Here is an 18888-nt window from a genome sequence, read left to right on the forward strand (position 1 = left end):
ATGTATATGCTTCATCAGTTCTAAAATGCACAATACTGCCATCTTCTGTATCTAAAGCTGCAAATTATGTGTTGTTTTACATGTAGATTCTGCAGAAGTAAACAGTAAAAGTAATAGCATTGTCAACTCCATTTTAAAAGGCAATCTACAGTCTGAAACATGGTGAAGTACCCACTAGAAAGGTCATGGTCTGAATATTTCTTGATCAACAGGCAAACAAAGCTGCTGACTACAACAGTCACAATTGCTTTGTGCTTCAGAATAAATAATAAGATACTCGTTTTGCTGTTAATGAAGAGCACAATTAGTCTGCACTGGTATGCTTCACCGTCAGCAGCATGGATTGGCACAGAATCACAGAATCGTTGGGGTTGGAAGGGACCTCTAGAGATCATGGAGTCCAACCCCCCCTTGCCAAAGCAGGTAAATTTTTGTCTATGCAATTATTGTCTATGCCATATAGGATGTAGGACATACAAAGAAACCTCCTGTATTGTGGTCTACAACAATAATTTAAGTATTAATCTTCAATATACATTATTAATGGTTACGCAGAGCATGAGCAAATAAAATTTGTTGCCTCTGAATGCTGCAATGTTTGCCACCAAAGACCTGATTACCGATAACCTGAATGTTTTGGCCCACCTTATCTGTGACTGTCTGCATTATAATTGCTATCCAGGCTCAGGAGCAGAGAGGCTGCTGGAAAACAGCTCTCCAAATACAAGAGCCAGACCAGCTGAAGGTGAGACATGGACTGAGTCAAGCTGGGTATCAGGATAAGGTTCTTCACCAACGTATGGCTGGGCCCTATAACAGGGCACCGGGCACGGCCCCGAGCTGCCGGCGTTCCAGGAGCACCTGGACAACGCTTTCAGACCCGCGGTCCGCTTTCTGGGTGGTCCTGTCTGGGGCCGGGAGTTGGACTGGACAATCCTGCAGGGATATTCTCAGGATAGTCCGTGATTTTGTGTTTGCACACAAGAATGGATCAGGTGGCTCAGGACTAAGAGCAGGAATGTATCAGCGGCGCTAGGTACGTTCATCGCTATCCATGTTCGCCGCGCTCAAGCGCCACTACCGCGCCGCTCGGGTACCGGAACGGATTTTGCGCCCTTCCGCCGCGGGGTCACGTGATATCCCGTCGGTAACGCAAGATGGCGGCGCCCATGTTGCTGCCCGAGTCCCCTCTGGGGAAACCGAGGTGAGGACGGGGTTGAGGCCCGCGCCGGGCCTCCCCATCGCCTCCAGGAGGAAGGGGAAGAGCCCGGGGATGCCTATGGAGGGCCGAGGCCCAATTCTAGCTGAGGCCGCCCGGCTGCGCGGTAGGCCGTGTCGAGGCCGCCTCGCGGCCGGGCCTGGGAGTGGCGCAGCTACGTGCCGCCATGGCTGCCCCGCCGCCGCTGTCGCCGCGCGCTGCGGGTGAACCGGCGGCGCGGCCCGTGAGGGGGGCGGGGGAGGGGGCGCCACTGGGTGGGGGTGGGGCTGGGGTCGGTGTCGGGGCCAGAACCGGGAGTGTGTGGCGGCAGGTGGTGATTGGGCTGCTGTCCATACGCCGCCCTCCCGTTCGCCGGGGAAGGGAAGCTCGGTGGCATGGCAAGCGCCTGAGCTTGGTATGTGCTGGGTTGGCCTCGCCTGGCAGTACTGCTTAGGCTGAGTGGCTTCTTCTGGTGCTTAGCGGTGAGCTCGCAAACTTCGGTGCAGCTGTGCATTAGCAGCGTGGAGCTGCTCTTTCTTGTAATGTTGGCGCAGCAACAGCAGCTGAGAAAGCCTGAGAGCTGGGCAGGAGATGTGTTTATTTATCAGTCGTAGGCATCAGTTTAAGAGGATGAGATACTTCCTGGTGGTAGGCATTATGGGAGATACTGGGCATGTGGAGCCAAGGCAGAAGGCTGAGCATGTAGTGAGGCATCCATCAAGCACTCAGCTTCCTGGATAACCACTACACTACTATGAGTGGCATGCAATGCTGTGCAGGTGGTGAAGTTACAAGTAACCATGAGCAGAAGGGTGAGTCTTTGGTTCTGAGTTACATACCTAGATTATTTTTTTTAATGACATGGTCTGAAATATCAGGCTTTTGGTCTCCTGTCAGTATTTGGCGTGGCAGTGGGAAGAGTTGAAGATCATCCCTCCCATTCTTCCATTGTCAGCTGACTAGAAAGAAGATAGAAAGAAAAGGGACAGAGAGGGGATGTTATGAGAAGATTTTTAGATACATGAAGTGGTATTTAGCACAATGAAAACAAGGTGCTGCTTCTTGGCAGCCACACAAAGCTGTTAGGCAAACTGACAGGCTATGTATGAGTGTGGCCAAGATCCTGTAGTGGAAAAGAGAGTCTGAGAATTATATGGTCAGGCTGTATGGAACTTGGCCGGGCTGGACAGGGCTTTGGGGAACCTGGTTTAGAGGGAGGCGTCCCAGCCTATAGCAGGGGGTTGGAACTACATGATCTTAAAGGTCCTTTCCAACCCAAACCATTCTATGATTATATGATTTCTAGCAGCTGTTGTGTGTGCTTGTGGTATCTCTGCATTAAAACTGCTGTTTGTAGAGAATATGCAGGTAGAAGGGCAAAAATCTGGAATTTCATACCATGCAAAAAGAGCAAAAAACTGACATTTACTGGAAGGCACACCAGAACTGCAAAGTCGGATGTGCCTATTTTTTTTCTGCCAGATCTTATCTGGCGGCCAAGGTTCAGTATCCAGGGGAGCTTTCATGGAGCTGATAATAATGAGTGCTGCAGAGCTCAACAAGAAGATCCTGTGTTGGGTCCACGTGCTGTCATTATTGCTGGCAATGTGCAGCTCTAAGAGCATAGTTGCAGTATTTTTTGCCATGTCAGATATTTCTATGGAGTTATGTTTAATATAAAAATGAGTTTATTTTGTGATGTGGGGTTTTAAAATGCTGATGATGTAATTGAGCACATATATGACACTAAAAGTTCTTTGTTAGCCTGTGGTAGCATGCATAATTTCTCATCTTCAGCCATCAGAAATACAGAGCCATTCTGAAGAAAGAAAAGCGGAAAAAAAAGCGGCAGGCACTCGCCAAACTGAGGGACTCAGGTAAGTGCAAAGAATTTTGTATTTCCAGTGGAACTAGTAGTGTTTTTTTAATAGTAAAGGATATAAATTTGCAAACATTTGGTGACTGTAAGATCCGCTTACTTGGATGTATTTTTTTCTTTGGTTTTTCTCAGAAGCTGCAGAAAAAGATGAATCAGTGTCTGAGGAAGAAGAGGAGGAAGATGAAGAAGAGGAAAAAAAGCTTGAGGCAGAAAGGTGAAAAAGCTAGAAACTAGCATACGTCAAATATGTGTTGATGCTTTGAAAAGTATTAGTATTTTCTCTGTGTGATACAGAATCCTCAATCTATATTCCACATTTCACATGAGTTTTCTACAGTGTGAATGATCCCCAAAGAATTTTCTGTTTTATAGAATATTAGATAAACTGTAAGATAATGCTGAAATAGCAGATTTCAGTTGTATGCACAATGACTGCATCTGTTGTGGACAGTCATTAAGATTTGTCTGAGAGGTATCTGGTTTCATTAAGATTTGTCTGAGAGGTATCTGGTTTCATTGGTAGACAAAAACTGCATGAGCAGTGGTTGCTGAGAGAAGAAAAGGCTCAAGAAGAGTTCAGGCTTAAGAAAGAAAAAGAAGAGGCTGCAAGAAAACGTCAAGAGGAAGAAGAGGTGATATGTAAACTTAGTGTCATGATTGTGTCTGGTAATAAGGTACTAGTAATGATAAATCTGGTAATAATAAATCTGGTGCTGTAATGTACCAACTTTTGTTGATGCCTAAAAAATGTACTCTTTATTTCTTCTTTATTTACTTCTTTATTTCATTCTAGAAGAGTAAAATTAAAAAGATACTGAAACACTCATATAATCGTTTTTCATTAAGGGATATAGTGTCTTATGGTTGAATGATAATGGTCAAGGAGTTAAAATACAGCATGATAGTTTTGAATTTTATTTTAGTGATTGTGAAGTATTTATTTGCTTCCTTAAAAACTGTTTAATTTTTTTTATCATAAAGAGAAAGATCAAAGAAGAATGGGAAGAGCAGCAAAGAAAAGAGAGAGAAGTGGCACAGCAGAAGCAGCAGGAGAAGAGAGAAAGAGAGGTGATTCCTGGCAGTGGGAGGATAAACATACTACATATCCTCTCACATTATCTGATTCACCAGTCTATGCATGTTGAAAAGGGATTTTATTCTAATTATAAGTGCATAAACCTATTACTTCTCTCCGTTCTGAGTTGCTCAAATTATACTTCACTGTTGAAGAGGATGTAGTAACTCCATTTACCTAGAAGGATAAATGATTCTAATGCATCCCTTGTGTACTTTTTTACATCAGGTAAATAGGAGGCATGCGGTGAATGCACTTTCTGGTACTTGCCAGAGGACATTTCACAGTGAAGATAGTCCTTATTTAATGTCCCAGTTGAACATAGTGGTGAAGAAAATTCCCAGTGAGGATATAGTTATAATGCTGCTGTTCCTTAACAGAGTCCTTAATCCAAAGATCTATTACAACTCTTCTTTACCTGACTCATCCAACAAGACGTATCTTTTTTTTCAGAGTTCCTTGAATGGACAAAAAAGTTATGCTGAACATGCTAGTAATTTATAACGTTTCTTTTAAGTATTCATTCTCTTTCAAGTTTCAGAAGTTGAATAACCTGGATGTAAGTTGCCTTGTAGAGAAATAAAAAATGAGGACTGGCCTATCGCCAGTAAAGGGTGATTGCAACTGTGGCATATCAGCTTCTCCACGTTAGGAAAAGATTCAAGTTCAGCACTACTGTCTTGATGCTGTGTCTGGTAACCGCAGTTGGGGAATAGACATGAAGAAGTGGTATTGTCTCCTGCATTTAATAGTTGATTGTTTCACTGGTTACATAACGTATCCATGTTGTAGGAAAAAGAAGAGCGTTGTATTTCCCCTCTGTCTCTCTCTTGTGTTACGTGTCCTTTCCTTGCAGAGCAGGGAGAGAAAATGATGGTCTCATCCTTTATTGAAGGTTGAGATATAGTTCTCTTAAAACTTTGTCATGGTAACAGCAAGGTTTTGTTCCTTCCCTTTTATTGTGCCTACGACTTTATTGGTGTAAGTTTCCTGAACTAGTTGGAAACCTTTTTTTTTTAATTATTATTACTTTTTTTATAATTTCTTTTCTTTCTGGATTACTATTTTACTGGTCTAGTGAGTTATTTTGGCTCAAAGAGGGCACTGACAATCGCCCAGAGGGAAACTGAACGTTGAGCAAGAGTGGAGATAATTTCCACTGTCAAAATGCATTAGTGAATTGATTTGGCCTGTCTCTTCAGATAGGAGTTTGTTCAAATTTTGACTTACTGAGAGATTGAAAAGATGGGTTTTGTTTGTTTGTTTTGCTCCTTAGGATGGGAAAATAGTCTCTGGGTTTGTTAGTTTGTTTTCCTCATGTTGAATTACATTTTTTTCTAACTTTCCGTTCCTCTTTTTTATCTTCCAAATTAGAACAAGACCGGTGTATTTTTCATGTATTGGTTATGTCTAAATGTCTTTGGTATAATTTGTGAGAGCTAATTTCATGTTTGTCTTGGAACATGGCTGTTGCTTTGCTTAGCCCAGCTAGAGGAAAAGAATATTCTCGTTGTTTTACTCTATTTAAAATAAAGACTAGGTACAGCAAAGCATAGTGGGTTTCTGAATTTAACACTTAATAGTTACAGAGTTGGGTTTAACAGGGGCTTACTAAACAGCATGCTTTTCTGTGTTACATAGAAAATCCTAAGTCGGAAAGCACAGTGCAACTAAATGATTATGAATTCAACTGTAACTGAACTAAGTCCTAGATGAAAAGATGAATTCAGATGTTCAGTAGTTCAGTTATAGCTTCAGTAAAGAAAATGAGAATTCTGAAGTTGTTTAGTATTTTGAGTAGGAAATCATCTACATGAAAGTTTAGTATGATGTATTGTTTAACAGCACTGTAGCGTGCAAAATCCTACAAAGCAAAAATAAAACTTATGGTTTTCAAGCAAGCCCCGTCAAACATGCACTGTGCATAATCAGGGGGTATTGTAAATGAGGTTCTTAACTAAAGAAAACAGATGTTTTGCGTGTCCTTGGGGTTTTCACTAGTCCTGTGTTTGCACCATTTATAGGCGGCTGTGCAGAAGATGCTGGATCAAGCTGAAAGCCAGGTATGCTCTGTCTGCTGCAAAAAAGAACTGAAAAATAATTTAATTGCTTTCCCGTGTTCTCCTCGTGGCATGTTGTCCATCTGCTCTCAAGAACTTAATGGCTGTAATAAATTTAATATGTACTGGTTTGCACAAGCTGTAAACAACTATTTACTGGATGGAATAGAATGAAGCGTATTTCTGACTGGTTGATGGCAGTGCAGTTGTGCATGCTCGTCCCTGTTCAGGGGATGTATGTCAAAGATGAATGTGGAAATACTGATGTGTGCTCTATTTTTAAAAACAGCAACATCAAAAACTTGTAACAGTTGTGACAGTGTACTTATGAATTAAAATTCCAAACAAAGCTGTCAGTCCTTCCGTGTTGGAAGACAAACTTGGTTTTTAAACAGATGGCTGACTCTAAATAAACCATTCAGCAGCATAGGAAAGCACAGATCCTGAAGGGGAAAAACCAGTCTGGGGAGAAGCTGACAGCTGGGGTGCCTGGAATGGCGTGCATCTCAATCTGACTGTGTGTAGTAAGGGAAATTCAATCTTAGAGAGTATGAATTTGGTCTTTCCTATTTCCTTAGAAAGTAACGTGACTTTTTATCCCTGCATATAGGGATATAGAATTCAGTACTTATGAATAATCATGTTCTGCTTAAAATTCAGCATAAGTCTGAAATTAAAGTTTTAACCTAGTTACCCATTGAACATGGATTGCCACTGGCTGCTTTGAAGTAGTCCTCAGTTCAGAATCACATTTAAGTGGCTCTTCGGGTAGGCGATCTGACTCTTTATTTTGGAATATGAGTAGAATGCTCTGAGCTATTTTCTGCCCAGCACTGAAGATGTGTTAACAGCTGTTTCTGCAAGGGACTAGTCAGAAATGTGTATTAGAGCCTTTGCATGATATCAGTTCAGACTTCTGTTACTTCTGTGTTGTTGAAGTGATGGTGCTGTTTTGTTGAGAAGAAATTACAGATGAGCGTCACAAGTTGAACTGGTGGTGGGGTCCAGTCCTGCTTGTAAATGAACAGTTTTCACTTGATGTAAAATGACAATTTTTTGGCTAGATGGCTTCTCAAATCTTTTGGCTAAGAAAACAAATATCCATTTCTTAAAACATGTTTTATTGATAGTCAGCCCATGCTTGCAAATTGATTATCCCAATCTGAATTCTAGAAATCTTAATTTGATTGCCTGAAATGAGCAGTATGGAGGCTTTTTGTTCCAGTGCTGTGAATTTAATTGTTTTTAATTCTGGCCTGTGACAGGTTGTTTTTATTTTAGCCTTTCCTAACGGCATAAAAGGTGACAGTGATAACATTTCTGAGCTTTGAGCTGTTACAAAGATAGGCAAGTAAGTAATCCTGTATTTTTATCTGCCAGATGTAAAAAGCGCTGCTCAGTGTATACTGGAGTGAAGCAGCAAACAGGCTTAGCTGAATGCAAAGAACCTGTCAAAATAACCATTATTCTTGTGGATCACAGTTGGAATTGTTGACTGAGGAGCAGATTATTACTACAGTTCTTTGCGTTATAAAATCTTAATAAACTTTGTTTAACAGAAGAAAAGATTTCATAATCTTGTTCTAATTATTTTTTTTTCCACAGCTGGAGAATGGTGTGACCTGGCATAACCCAGAGCCCCCAGAGAACATAGGAACAGAGAAGGATAGAGCAAATTGCCCTTTCTATATCAAAACAGGTTCCTGCCGATTTGGAGACAGGTAATCAATTGAATATTACCAGCACAGTAATCTTTTTTGAGAGGTGAGGGGCAGGCAGCTTCACTAGATTGTGTGCAAACTGAAGAAATCTTGATCTTGCTTTATAAAGGATGACTTTCCTGTGAGGTGATTGTCTCTGCTGTGAATGCATTCCATGCCAAAGCAGGGGATTGCCTCAGCAGGTAGGTGAGGGCCCCTGTCAGAGAGCAGCTGCCAGAGACCATTAGCTCTCCTTGTGGCAGCAACTTTCTGATGTGGAAGGGGCAGGGCTGGGAGCAGTGGGGTCACCTCCCCATGGATACAAAAGCAGCCTCTGGTGAGCACAGCAACCCAGGAGTGCAGCAGACAGGATGGACAAACAGGGCACATTGCATCAGAAGAGGGTTGTGCGGACAGTTTGTGTGTGCAGGTGTGCCCAACTTGATGATCTCTTTGAGCAGCTGACCAGGCTACAGGAGGAAGTCACTGGTATTTAGCAGTATGAGGGAGACTGATGACTGTGGTAGCTCAGGCAGACAGACCTTGGAAAAATTTGGAAAGGATCAGGAGTGCAGGTAGTGTTCTCCTCAATCCTGCCAGTTGGAGACTGGGGCCTGGGAGAAGAACAAATTAGTTGAAAGACTAGCTGCATGGGTGGTGTCACTCTGGAAGCTATGGGTTCCACAACGTAACAGTCTGGCTGGGCTCATCACCAGGGCTTTAAACTAGAGCTGCTATGGGTGTGGGGTGTACTGCTAAGTGACAGAGACAGAGAACACTGTCACTTTAGGAAGCAGCAGAGCACAAGCACATAACTTGTGCAAGACCTTTGACGTAGTCCTTCATCTTTATCTCTGAAGAGGAAAGATATGGATTTGAAAGGTGGACTATTTGGTGGATAAATAATTGGTTGGAAGGCTGCAGACATGGTCAGTGGCTCTATGTCCAGGTGGAGGTTGGTGACAAATGGTGTCCCTCAGGTCTTGGGGCTGGTATCGTGTAACATTTTTATCAATTACATCTACGGTGGGATCGACTGCACCCTCAGCAACATTGCTGATGGCACCGAGCTGAGCAGTACAGTTGATGCTGAAAGGTGGGACCATGTGAACCTAGTGGGTTCAACAAAGCAAAGAGCAAGGTTTTGCACGTGAGTAATCCCAGGTATGTATACAGACTGGGAGAAGAACTCTTTGAGAGTAGCCCTGCAGAGAAGGACATAGAGGTCTGGTAGATGAAAAACTTACTATGAGCTGATAGTGTGCACTTGCAGCCCAGAAGGGCAATGGTACCCTGGGCTGTACCAGAAGAGGGGTGGTCAGCAGGGAGGTAGAGGAAGGTGATTGTTCCCCTCTGCTCTGCTCTTGTGAGTCCCTTTCTGTAGTACTGCATTCAGGTCTGGGACCCCCATCGCATAAAGGATGTGGAGCTTTTTGGAGAGAGTCCAGAGGAGGGCCATGAAGATGACCAGAAGGCTGAAGAGCCTCTCCTGTGAGGGCAGGCTGAAGGAGCTGGACTTCAGTCTGAAGAAGGCTGTGGGAGACTTCACTATGGCCATTCAGTGTTTAAGGACAGATTATAAACAGGAAGGAAATAAACTTTTTACATGTGTAGGTGTGATAAGACAAGGAGGAATGGTTTTAAACTAAAGGAGAGATTTACATTAGATATCAGCAGGAAGTTTTACGCTGAGAGACTGGTGAGGTGCTGGAATATGTTGCCCAGAGAGGTTGTGGATGCTTCATCCCTGCCAATTTGGTTGGGGCCCTGGGCAGCCTGAGCTAGTACTTGATCTAGCAGTTGGGAACCCTGCCTGTGGCAAGGGGTTTGAAATTTGATGATCCTTGAGGTCTTTTCCAATCCAAGCCATTCTGTGATTTTATGATACATTTATGTATTTGGATGGGTTTCTGTTATTCAAGATGGAACTAGACAAAACTGTTGCCTGCCTGGAATTGAAGCGCTAACTGTTATAGCATGTTATTGATGATACATTCAGGTTCTGTTGGTTAAAGTGACCTTTACCTTAGCTCTGGCAGGTGCACAGATATATTTGGACAGAATATGTTTGATTTCTGCTTTTAGTGAAGGTCTGGCATGTCAGAAGTTGCTTTTCATCTTGATTAGTTTACATATGCTGCATCTTTGAAAAATAAAATAAAAACATGTTGTAGCTTCCAGAGTTCTCTTCTTTGTGTACTGTTAAATCTGTGATACTTTCACACAGTATATGCATAGTATGAGGCAAGAACGGAGAAGGACAACAAGATGATCAGAAATGAGGAACAGCTTTGGTGGGAGTGGCTGACTAGACTATTCAAAGAGATGATGGAAAAAGGCTATAGTAAATGGACATTTTGGCTGAACATTGAGCCAGCAGGGTGTCCAAGGTAGCCAGGAAGGCCAGTGGCATCCTGGTTTGCATAAGAAATAGTGTAGCTGGCAGGACTAGGGAGGTGATTGTCACTCTATACTCAGTTCTGTTGAGGGTGCACCTCACGCATTGTCTTCAGTTTTGGGCCTCTCACTACAAGAAAGACACTGAGGCCCTGGAGTGTGTCCAGAGAAGGACAAGGAAGCTGTGAGGGGTCTGAGCATAGGGAAGCTGTGAACCACTGAGGGAACTGGGATGGTTCAGTCTGGAGAAGAGGAGGCTCAGGGGAGACCATACGGCTCTCTATAACTACCTGAAAGGAGACTGTGGCAAGGTGAGGGTCAGCCTCTTCTCCTGCATAATTAGTGGTAGGATGAGAGGGAATGGTCTCAAGTTGCACCAGGAGAGATTCAGGTTGGATATTAGGAAAAATTTTTTCTCCAGATCAGAGGTCAGCTACTGGAATGGGCTTCCTAGGGAGGTGGTTGAGTCACTGTCCCTGGAGGTGTTCAAGGAATGTTTAGATGTGGTACTAAAGGACATGTTTTAGTGGGAAATATCTGTGATAAATGGATAGTTGGACTAGATGATCTTGGATGTCTTTTCCAACCTTGGTAATTTTATGATTCCATGTTTCTGTGACACTGAAGTCAAGAGTAGGATGGGAAAGATCATTTATTTGTTTTTTATTTAACATCTCAATTAGGTTTCCCTGAGTGTTCACCAGCTTTAAAAACAACAAATATCTATCACAGGAAAGGTGAGACATGTTGCTGAAGGACACCAGGAATGTAAGTGGGTTTGTGGAGTACAGATTCATCTGTGACCACTTAAGATGCTGACTCAAATCCAAGGCCTGGCTAGAAAAATCATTGTGTGTGATTTCTGTGTGTGTTAAGGAACAACAATAGCTCAGCAGGGAAAGACTGATACTACATGAATCTCCAGCATAAATGGATTAGGCATTTTACTAACTTGTATCTTAGAAATGTGTGTGCTTACTGTGGATATGTGTGATAATTGAACTCAATGGAAGTTTCAAGTCCATGCCTCCTTTTCTGTTCTGAAATATATGTTGAATTCTCAAATAGAACTTTGGCCAACTATCTTCTTAAAGCTCACTATACCTTAAAAAAGGTAGGACCTTTATTAATTATCACAGTAATTTAAACACACTACTGATTTCCAGCAATACTGGATTTGGGACCATCCTTATAACAAAGCTGAGGAAGTGTGGAATAGATGAGTAGACAGTGAGGTGAGTTGAGAACTGGCTGACTGGAAGAGCTCAGAGGGCTGTGATTGGTGGCGCAGAGTCCAGTTGGAGGCCTGTACTTAGCAGTGTTTCTTAGGGGTTGGTGCTGGGTCTGGTCCTGTTCAACATCTTTCTCCCCTCATCAAGGTCATTGATGGAGTCCGACCTCAGCAAGTTTGCTGGTGATACAAAGCTGGGAGGAATGGCTGACACACTGGTAGGCTGTGCTGCCATTCAGCAAGACCTGGACAAGCTGGAGAGTAGGGCAGAGAGGAAACAGATGAGTTTTAACAAGATCAAGTGTAGAGTCTTGCACCTACGGAGGAATAACCGCATGCACCAGTACAGACTGGGAGATGAGCTGCTGAAAAGGAGCTCTGAGGAGAGGGACCTGGGTATCCCGATGGACAAGTTGGCCAAGAGCAGTGTGCCCTGGTGGCCAGGAAGTCCAGTGGTATCCTGGGATGCATTAAAAAGAGCATGGCCAGCAGGTCGAGGGAGGTGATCCTCTCCCTCTACTCTGCCCTGGTGAGGCCTCACCTGGGGTACTGTGTCCAGTTCTGGGCTCCCCGGTTCAAAAAAGACAGGGATCTCCTTGAAAGAGTCCAGCGGAGGGTCACAAAGATGATAAAGGGCATGGAAAACCTCCCTTGTGAGGAAAGGCTGAGAGATCTGGGTCTGTTCAGCCTTGAGAAAAGAACACTCAGAAGGGGTCTGATCCACATCTATAAATATCTAGGGAGCAGGAGGCAAAGGGACAAGGCTGGACTCTTCTCTGCAGTGTGTGGTGATAGGACAAGGGGAAATGGCCACAAAGTGAAGCATGGGAAGTTCCACACAAATGTGCATGGGAACTCCTTCCCAGTGCAGTGACGGAGCAGTGGCACAGCTGCACAGAGAGGTGGTGGAGTCTCCTTCTCTGGAGACGTTCCAGACCCGCCTGGACGCCTACCTGTGCAACCTGGGCTAGGGAGCTGCTTTGGCAGGGGGTTGGACTCAGTGATCTCTAGAGGTCCCTTCCAACCCCTACAGTTCTGTGATTCTGTGGTTCATTTTTCTCAGCACTGTTTTTGTTATGTGCTATATTCATTTTGTGTATGGGCAATACTGGATGGGTGAGACATTTTGTGTTCTGTAATCCAATTAGAGCAGTAAAATGAGGTTGCTTTCGAAATAAAAAAAGATTAAATTCATCTTCGCTGGGTTGGTTTTTCTTTTTTGCTTGGTTGGTATTGTGATTTTTGTTCGGTTGGTTTTGAACTCTAAATTGTAAATCTGAATATGTAAATCAATTTCTGACTAAGTGCAGAAGGAACCCTACTATCTAAAGTCAAGACCTGGTCTCTCCCTATAGTTTTTCTGTTGCTTTGCCACTGCTAGATATGAGAGTAGCCTAGTCTTGACAGTTGCTTTGATCACGCCATGAAAAGGAGAAATGTGCTGGGGAGCATCTGACCCACTTAGTCTATGAAGTGTTTGAAACAGCAACGATAAAGCACACTGAAATAAACACGGAGGCTACCATCCATGATCTTGAAGGTTTGTAGGGGAGAACTGCATTTCAGTATGTTAGGGAGGTAGCCTGAAGATGATGCACAGTGAGGGAGATCCAGTACTTACATGGCTGCCAAGAAGATGCAAATTTAAGATAGAGCTTGTTTATGATAAGCTTTTTCTTTTTCAGTGGAAAAAGTCAAATCCAACTATAAGTCTTGACATGCTTTTGCTTCCTCACCATTCTCTCCACTTCCCTGTGTGATGAGGACACCACCAGTAAAAGTCCTTATAAATATTTTTTTCAAAATGGCGAGCGTTGAAAGTTTCAGCAAGCACATCTTCTGCCACAAGTGCAAATCTTTTTTTCTTTCTTCTCTGCAATCATCCAGGTGCTCCCGCAAGCATAACTATCCAACGTCCAGTAAGACACTGCTTGTCCGGGGGATGTTCATTACTTTTGGCATGGAGCAGTGTCGAAGGGATGACTACGACACCGATGCGAGTCTCGAGTACAGTGATGAGGAGACCTACCAGCAGTTCCTAGAGTTCTACGAGGACGTGCTCCCTGAGTTTCAGAACGTGGGGAAGGTTGTTCAATTCAAGGTATGCACCTGAGCGTAACAGCTTGTAAAACATACACCATGTCAGATGTGTTTTACTAGCCTTTGGAGAATTCTGTGCAGTATGGCCTAGGTAAATTCCACGTGCTTCAGAGAACTGTACTGCGTCTACTCCAGCTGTGCATCTGTCACGACAGCTGTAAACTTCTTAGTACTTCTGCAGAGCATTCTGGGTGAATCTTTTCTCCCATTCTCCTGAGTTGTTAGAAAAGCTTGTGCTTTTATATTGCCAGATATTCATACAGAATAAGAGTCCACGTACCTCACAATCCCTTCTCTGCTCAGCCTGTGATAAGTCCAGAGGGCCCATGGATCTAGTCTATTACGCTATGTAAAGATATATGGGCTATTGCCACTTGCTGTCACTGTGCCACTTAGGAGTACAACAGAGGTACAATGATAATGTATTTGGAGTATATACCCAAGCAGTGTCATTGTAGAACTGATGAGATGAAATAAATAAGAATGAACTGAAAAGGTAGTAGATATTTCAGCAGCAGGAATTAATTTGACCTGGCCATCTTGTAAAGACGCTGTGTAAATGGTGTTGATGTTTGTCATCCACCCTTAGTTTCTGCATCTCATTTCCTGATTTTTTTTTTCCTATCAAGATGATGATTTCTAATGAGGAAAAATGAGGGACCTGTAAATATAGACCTCGAAATGAATGATGCCTCACTTTACTAATACGTGCAGCTTGGATGGCAGAATCTCCTTGTGACAGAACTTAACAAAGCATCCCTTTCTGCATGCCATTGAAAAGTGATTTTCTGCAGTCATCAGGAGGCATGCAGTGCCTTTTCTCCTTTTGTTTCTCAAACTCCCATTCTTAAGATCATTTACTTGGTTGTGTTACTTGCAGCTGTCTGCTAAGTTGCATGTATTTGGGTCCCTGTGGCTAATAATGAGGTAAGAGCTTCTAGTCTAGGGTTCCTTAGCTTCTGAAGCAATCGTGCAACTCTAATTTGATTTTTCAGAGGTGTTCTTGTTTTATTAGAGATGCTTAGGAATTAGGTGTTGACTGCCAGGTGTTAACTGTGATTGAGTTGAGTCTCTGCTACCATTTAGACTCACGTTAGGCACATCCCTCTTTCAACTGACTTCCATTTCCAATGTGGCCTAAGGTTTTATTCTTACTGTTCTTTCTGGGAAACTAGTCCAGCATCTGGCAGATCTTGACAAGACATGCTTCTTCTCTTTTCCTACACAAACATGCCTATCGTGATATTGTTCTTCCTTGTTCTTCCATTGACATTGTTTTTTATCTTGGATAGTGTGACCGTTTATTCTGTAATATTTAATTATATAACTGCTCATTGTCGTCTGTGAAGCCCTTGCCTCATTCAGCACGCATGGGCGTTACTCTTTGAGGGTCAGTCAGGTACAGAGATGGAAGAAGCTGCCTGTCTCATTTGGAGCAGACACGTGAAGAGGCCTGAAGGCAGAAGAGGCTGGGCCTCGAGACCTGGCAAACTGGGATCTTGGGGCCACTGGTCTAAAAATCCTTAGTAACCAGTAACAGGCTTTGGGGAAGTTAAGTTGTATATTTTTGAATGCTAAATTGTTATGAAAAACTGTGTTTCAGAAATGTGAATGCGAGTGGCTTCAACTTTTCTAATTCATCTCGCAGAGAGGTTGTGAAGGTAGATTGTTCTAAAGATGCTTTTACATAAGGAGCCCCATGTTTGTTCACGGTGATACTGCTAGTTGTTTTCAGAGCAGTATTTGGCTGTTGCAGATTAGGGCTGACCCAGACTTCAGTGCAGGACAGCTGAGTACAAGCTGCGTTGTAGGCTGGAACAGAGGTTGCAATGTCAGTCAGAGTGAAACGCTGCAAACGTACAAAACTAAAGCAGAAGACCTTTTTGTTTTCTAAAGCTTGTACTTAAAACTGTGTTCAGAAGAAAACAATGTGCAAGTTCACATTGATGTGCTGTCATAAATCAGAATAGCTGCCAATTCAGCGTGCATGAGTTGCTGAATAGCACGAGCCTCCCATTGCCCTAACATAATGTTTCAATCTCCTTAGGTCAGCTGCAACTATGAGCCTCACCTACGAGGGAATGTGTATGTCCAGTATCAGACGTGAGTATTCACAGTCTTTCCAAGCTGCAGAACTCAACTGCAAAGCCCGGGAATGAATGAGAGCGGTGTAATCAAAAGGATTTATTCTCATACTGTAATGAGAGCCTAAAACTGGGAAATAATTTCCAAAATAACAGTACGGTGATGTAGTGCTGCATGTTTGGTTATGTTGGGTACTTTTTTTTTCCTTTTTAAAGGGAAAAGGACTGTCAGGCAGCTCTTGCTCTATTCAGTGGCCGATGGTACGCAGGCCGGCAGCTTCATTGTGAATTCTGTCCTGTGACAAGGTGGAAAACTGCTATTTGTGGTGAGTTGCATAAACACTCTGGAAATAGAATGTGTATTATTGGAAGAGTTTGTTTAGAACTGAAAAAGAGGGAGTTAAGCACATGCTTTGATTCACCCAGTGCTTCACTTCACATTCATTTCTATAAAGGCAAATATGCTTATTTGTCTGTGTAGGTTTAGGGAGGGAAGGGAATGTTTGTGCCGTATGATGTAAGTGTTCATATCATCCTGGTAGATTTGCCACGGACTGGAAAAGAAAATTTGGATCCCAGCTTTCAAAACGATAACAATTACACGACGGAAGCGCATAAAATAGCAGTTTATCTCTTTCTAAAGCAACAATACTGTCTTAACCATCAACAGTTCTGAGCAGTTATTATTGCATTAGACTTCTCCGTACGTACGTTCTTTGAAAGTTTAGGTTAATACAATTATTTACAAAATTGTTATAAGCTAAAATATAAGTAGCCACCTTAAACGTGTTAAAAAGGAAATTCCAAGAAAAGTACGTATTATAATCCTGGGTAAAATGAGTGCTCGCATATGTGTTTTTCTGTTTGAAGGAGCAAAATTCAGTTCAGAAAATTCCTTTCCAGTAAGTGCATAGTGAAGTTTTAACAGGTCTGGTTCGTAAAAAAAGCAACCCTTCTGTTGCAGGCTTATTTGAAAGGCAGAAGTGTCCAAGAGGGAAACACTGCAACTTTCTTCACGTATTCAAAAATCCCAACAATGAGTTCTGGGAGGCCAATAGAGACATACGCGCTTCTCCGGAGCGGACTAATCAGTTGTCTAAAAACTCTGAGAGGAGAAACAGGTCGAGCCATCGGGATGACTATTACAGCCGGTCTAGGAGAAGGGGCAGCCCAAGCCCAGATCATTCTTACCGGAAGAACGGGGAATCTGAGAGGAAAAAGAATCGCCACAAAAACAAGAGAAGACGCCGCTCTGGCAGGTCGAGGAGCCGGGAAAGGAGGAGGTCACGCAGCAGAGGGAGAAAGAGGAGAGGCCGCAGTCGCAGCAGAAGTTACAGTCGAACACGGAGTCGGAGCAGAAGCCGCAGTTCCTCTCGATCCAGGAGTAGGGGCAAAAAGAGATCAAGCAGCAGAGGAAGAAATAGCGAAACTCCCAAAACGAAGTGAGAAGTAATTTTAGAAACCGCTAATTGATCAAATGTAGAGCTGACAAAGAAACCTTTCCAATAGGGCGCCAGATACGTCTTGAGTTGCAAATAAAGTGTTCTTGCACATTAAAATGTTTCCTCCTAATAAAGGACCCTAGTTTACTGTGTGCTAAGCTTCAGAAAATTGAAAGTCCTCTGTAAGGTGTAAATGTCAAGTACTCTAGCTACTCTGTCCCTCTGAACTACTGCAGCATTTGGATGCATACCGAGTACAAAATAGAAAGAAGTAAAGCTTTTTTTGGTATATGCTTATGCCTGTGTTACGTGTGTGTTAAGTGTTCACTGTCCCTGTAAGGAAAGGAGTTAGTACAGATCAGCTGGTGTGCTGTAAATTCACACAACAGCATACTGCAAATTAAAGTCTGTGTAAAAGAGAGCCATTTATGTTTACCGAATGTTTATGGGAATTTTTTTCTAGACAAAGTAATATAATCATCTTATGCTTGGAGAAAAGGGATCTAAAAAGACTTCACAGTTTGACTGTACAATAGTCACCCGGTAGGAGCTTTGTGGTCATAAGTGTTGGATTTTTCTCTCCCATGACTGAGCTGCTGAGCTAATTGCCAGTAGGCTATTGCAGTAGACTAAAACCAAGTAGGAAGTACACACACAAAAAAAACCCAACAATAAACTTATTCAGTACCTTAATCCCTAAGTAAGAGGGGAGGCCATGCACTTGTAATCCTGGAGTGAAGACAGAAAATAGTTTGCATACCTCTTAGTCGCATGGTTTGTAGTTGAAAACCTCCTCCCTGACATATGGTGGGGTGGTAGGAGAGGTGTGGATCTGGTCATAAACATGCAAATGTAGTTGTAAAGGCTCAAGGTGACTGCAGAGATGTTGCAGAGTGGCTAAAGAAACTGAAAGGTTTAGACCTGAAATAATACTCCAGTTTTTTTTTTTTTGTTGTTGCTTTTTTGTTTGTTTGTTTGTTTGTTTTGGTTTTTTCCTGAGATGAGGACTTGATTTGAAGCCCTTTTTTATTACAAGCAGGTTAAGGCACCCTACTGCCTAGCTCCCCTACAGCCACAGCAGAGAGCAGGGTACATAAAAATGAAGTTATCAGGATAAAGTTTTCTTGAAGTGACAGCTATGGTAGCCAAGTACTTGCAATTAGCAAAGTCCTTATAAATATTTCTCTTCTAAATGAAAGATTTGTGCTGTTAAATGGATTGCACTTCACCTGGCTTAACTTTCAGTATTTAACTTAGGCACTTACGTATGTACACGGGGAGAGCAGTTCGTGGTACCTAAGGTGCGGGTGCCCTGAACTGTGTGTGCAGAGATTCTTCCCTCTCTTCAGCCTTTCCAGAGAATTTGGGACTCCAGCCTTCAGGGGACAGTTCTCAGTTGGAAGCCTAAAGTCATCATGAAATGCTCCCAAATAGATATTTGTTACAATTCAACCATACAGCATGACGTCCCATCAAAAATCTGCACGTCCAAACTCGCTATAGCATTCCTCACAGCATTTTTTTTCCCCCAGGATGGTTATGAGTGGACGAACGATGCTTCTGGTTCTAATATATACATATGTAATTAATTCTTTCTTTTCTAACCGCATATTGCACCTAGCATGCTGACGATACTTTTTTCTTCTTTCATGTATAACTGTTGTCCGCTGTGGGGTTAAAACAACAAAAGTGCTATGTATTGTTGTTCAGTTCCAAGCCAGC

At 42.8% G+C, this 18888-nt stretch overlaps 1 protein-coding gene across 1 annotated transcript; it reads left to right on the top strand.

Annotated features, from left to right (window-relative positions):
* Positions 1-1125: 1125 nt before the first annotated feature.
* On the top strand, positions 1126-17463 carry ZRSR2 (zinc finger CCCH-type, RNA binding motif and serine/arginine rich 2). Its single transcript, XM_065741389.1, has 11 exons — positions 1126-1204; positions 2996-3075; positions 3210-3291; positions 3601-3709; positions 4059-4145; positions 6177-6215; positions 7818-7933; positions 13428-13641; positions 15688-15743; positions 15941-16050; positions 16689-17463. The coding sequence occupies exons 1-11, from the start codon at positions 1158-1160 to the stop codon at positions 17168-17170; spliced, it is 1422 nt and encodes a 473-aa protein (XP_065597461.1). The 5' UTR covers positions 1126-1157; the 3' UTR covers positions 17171-17463.
* The last annotated feature ends 1425 nt before the right edge of the window (positions 17464-18888 follow it).

The sequence above is a fragment of the Cyrtonyx montezumae genome, unplaced genomic scaffold (genome assembly GCF_038088225.1).
Source record: "Cyrtonyx montezumae isolate F1298 unplaced genomic scaffold, pur_monq_1.0 scaffold_3, whole genome shotgun sequence".
In the NCBI taxonomy this organism is placed as follows: Eukaryota; Metazoa; Chordata; class Aves; order Galliformes; family Odontophoridae; genus Cyrtonyx; species Cyrtonyx montezumae.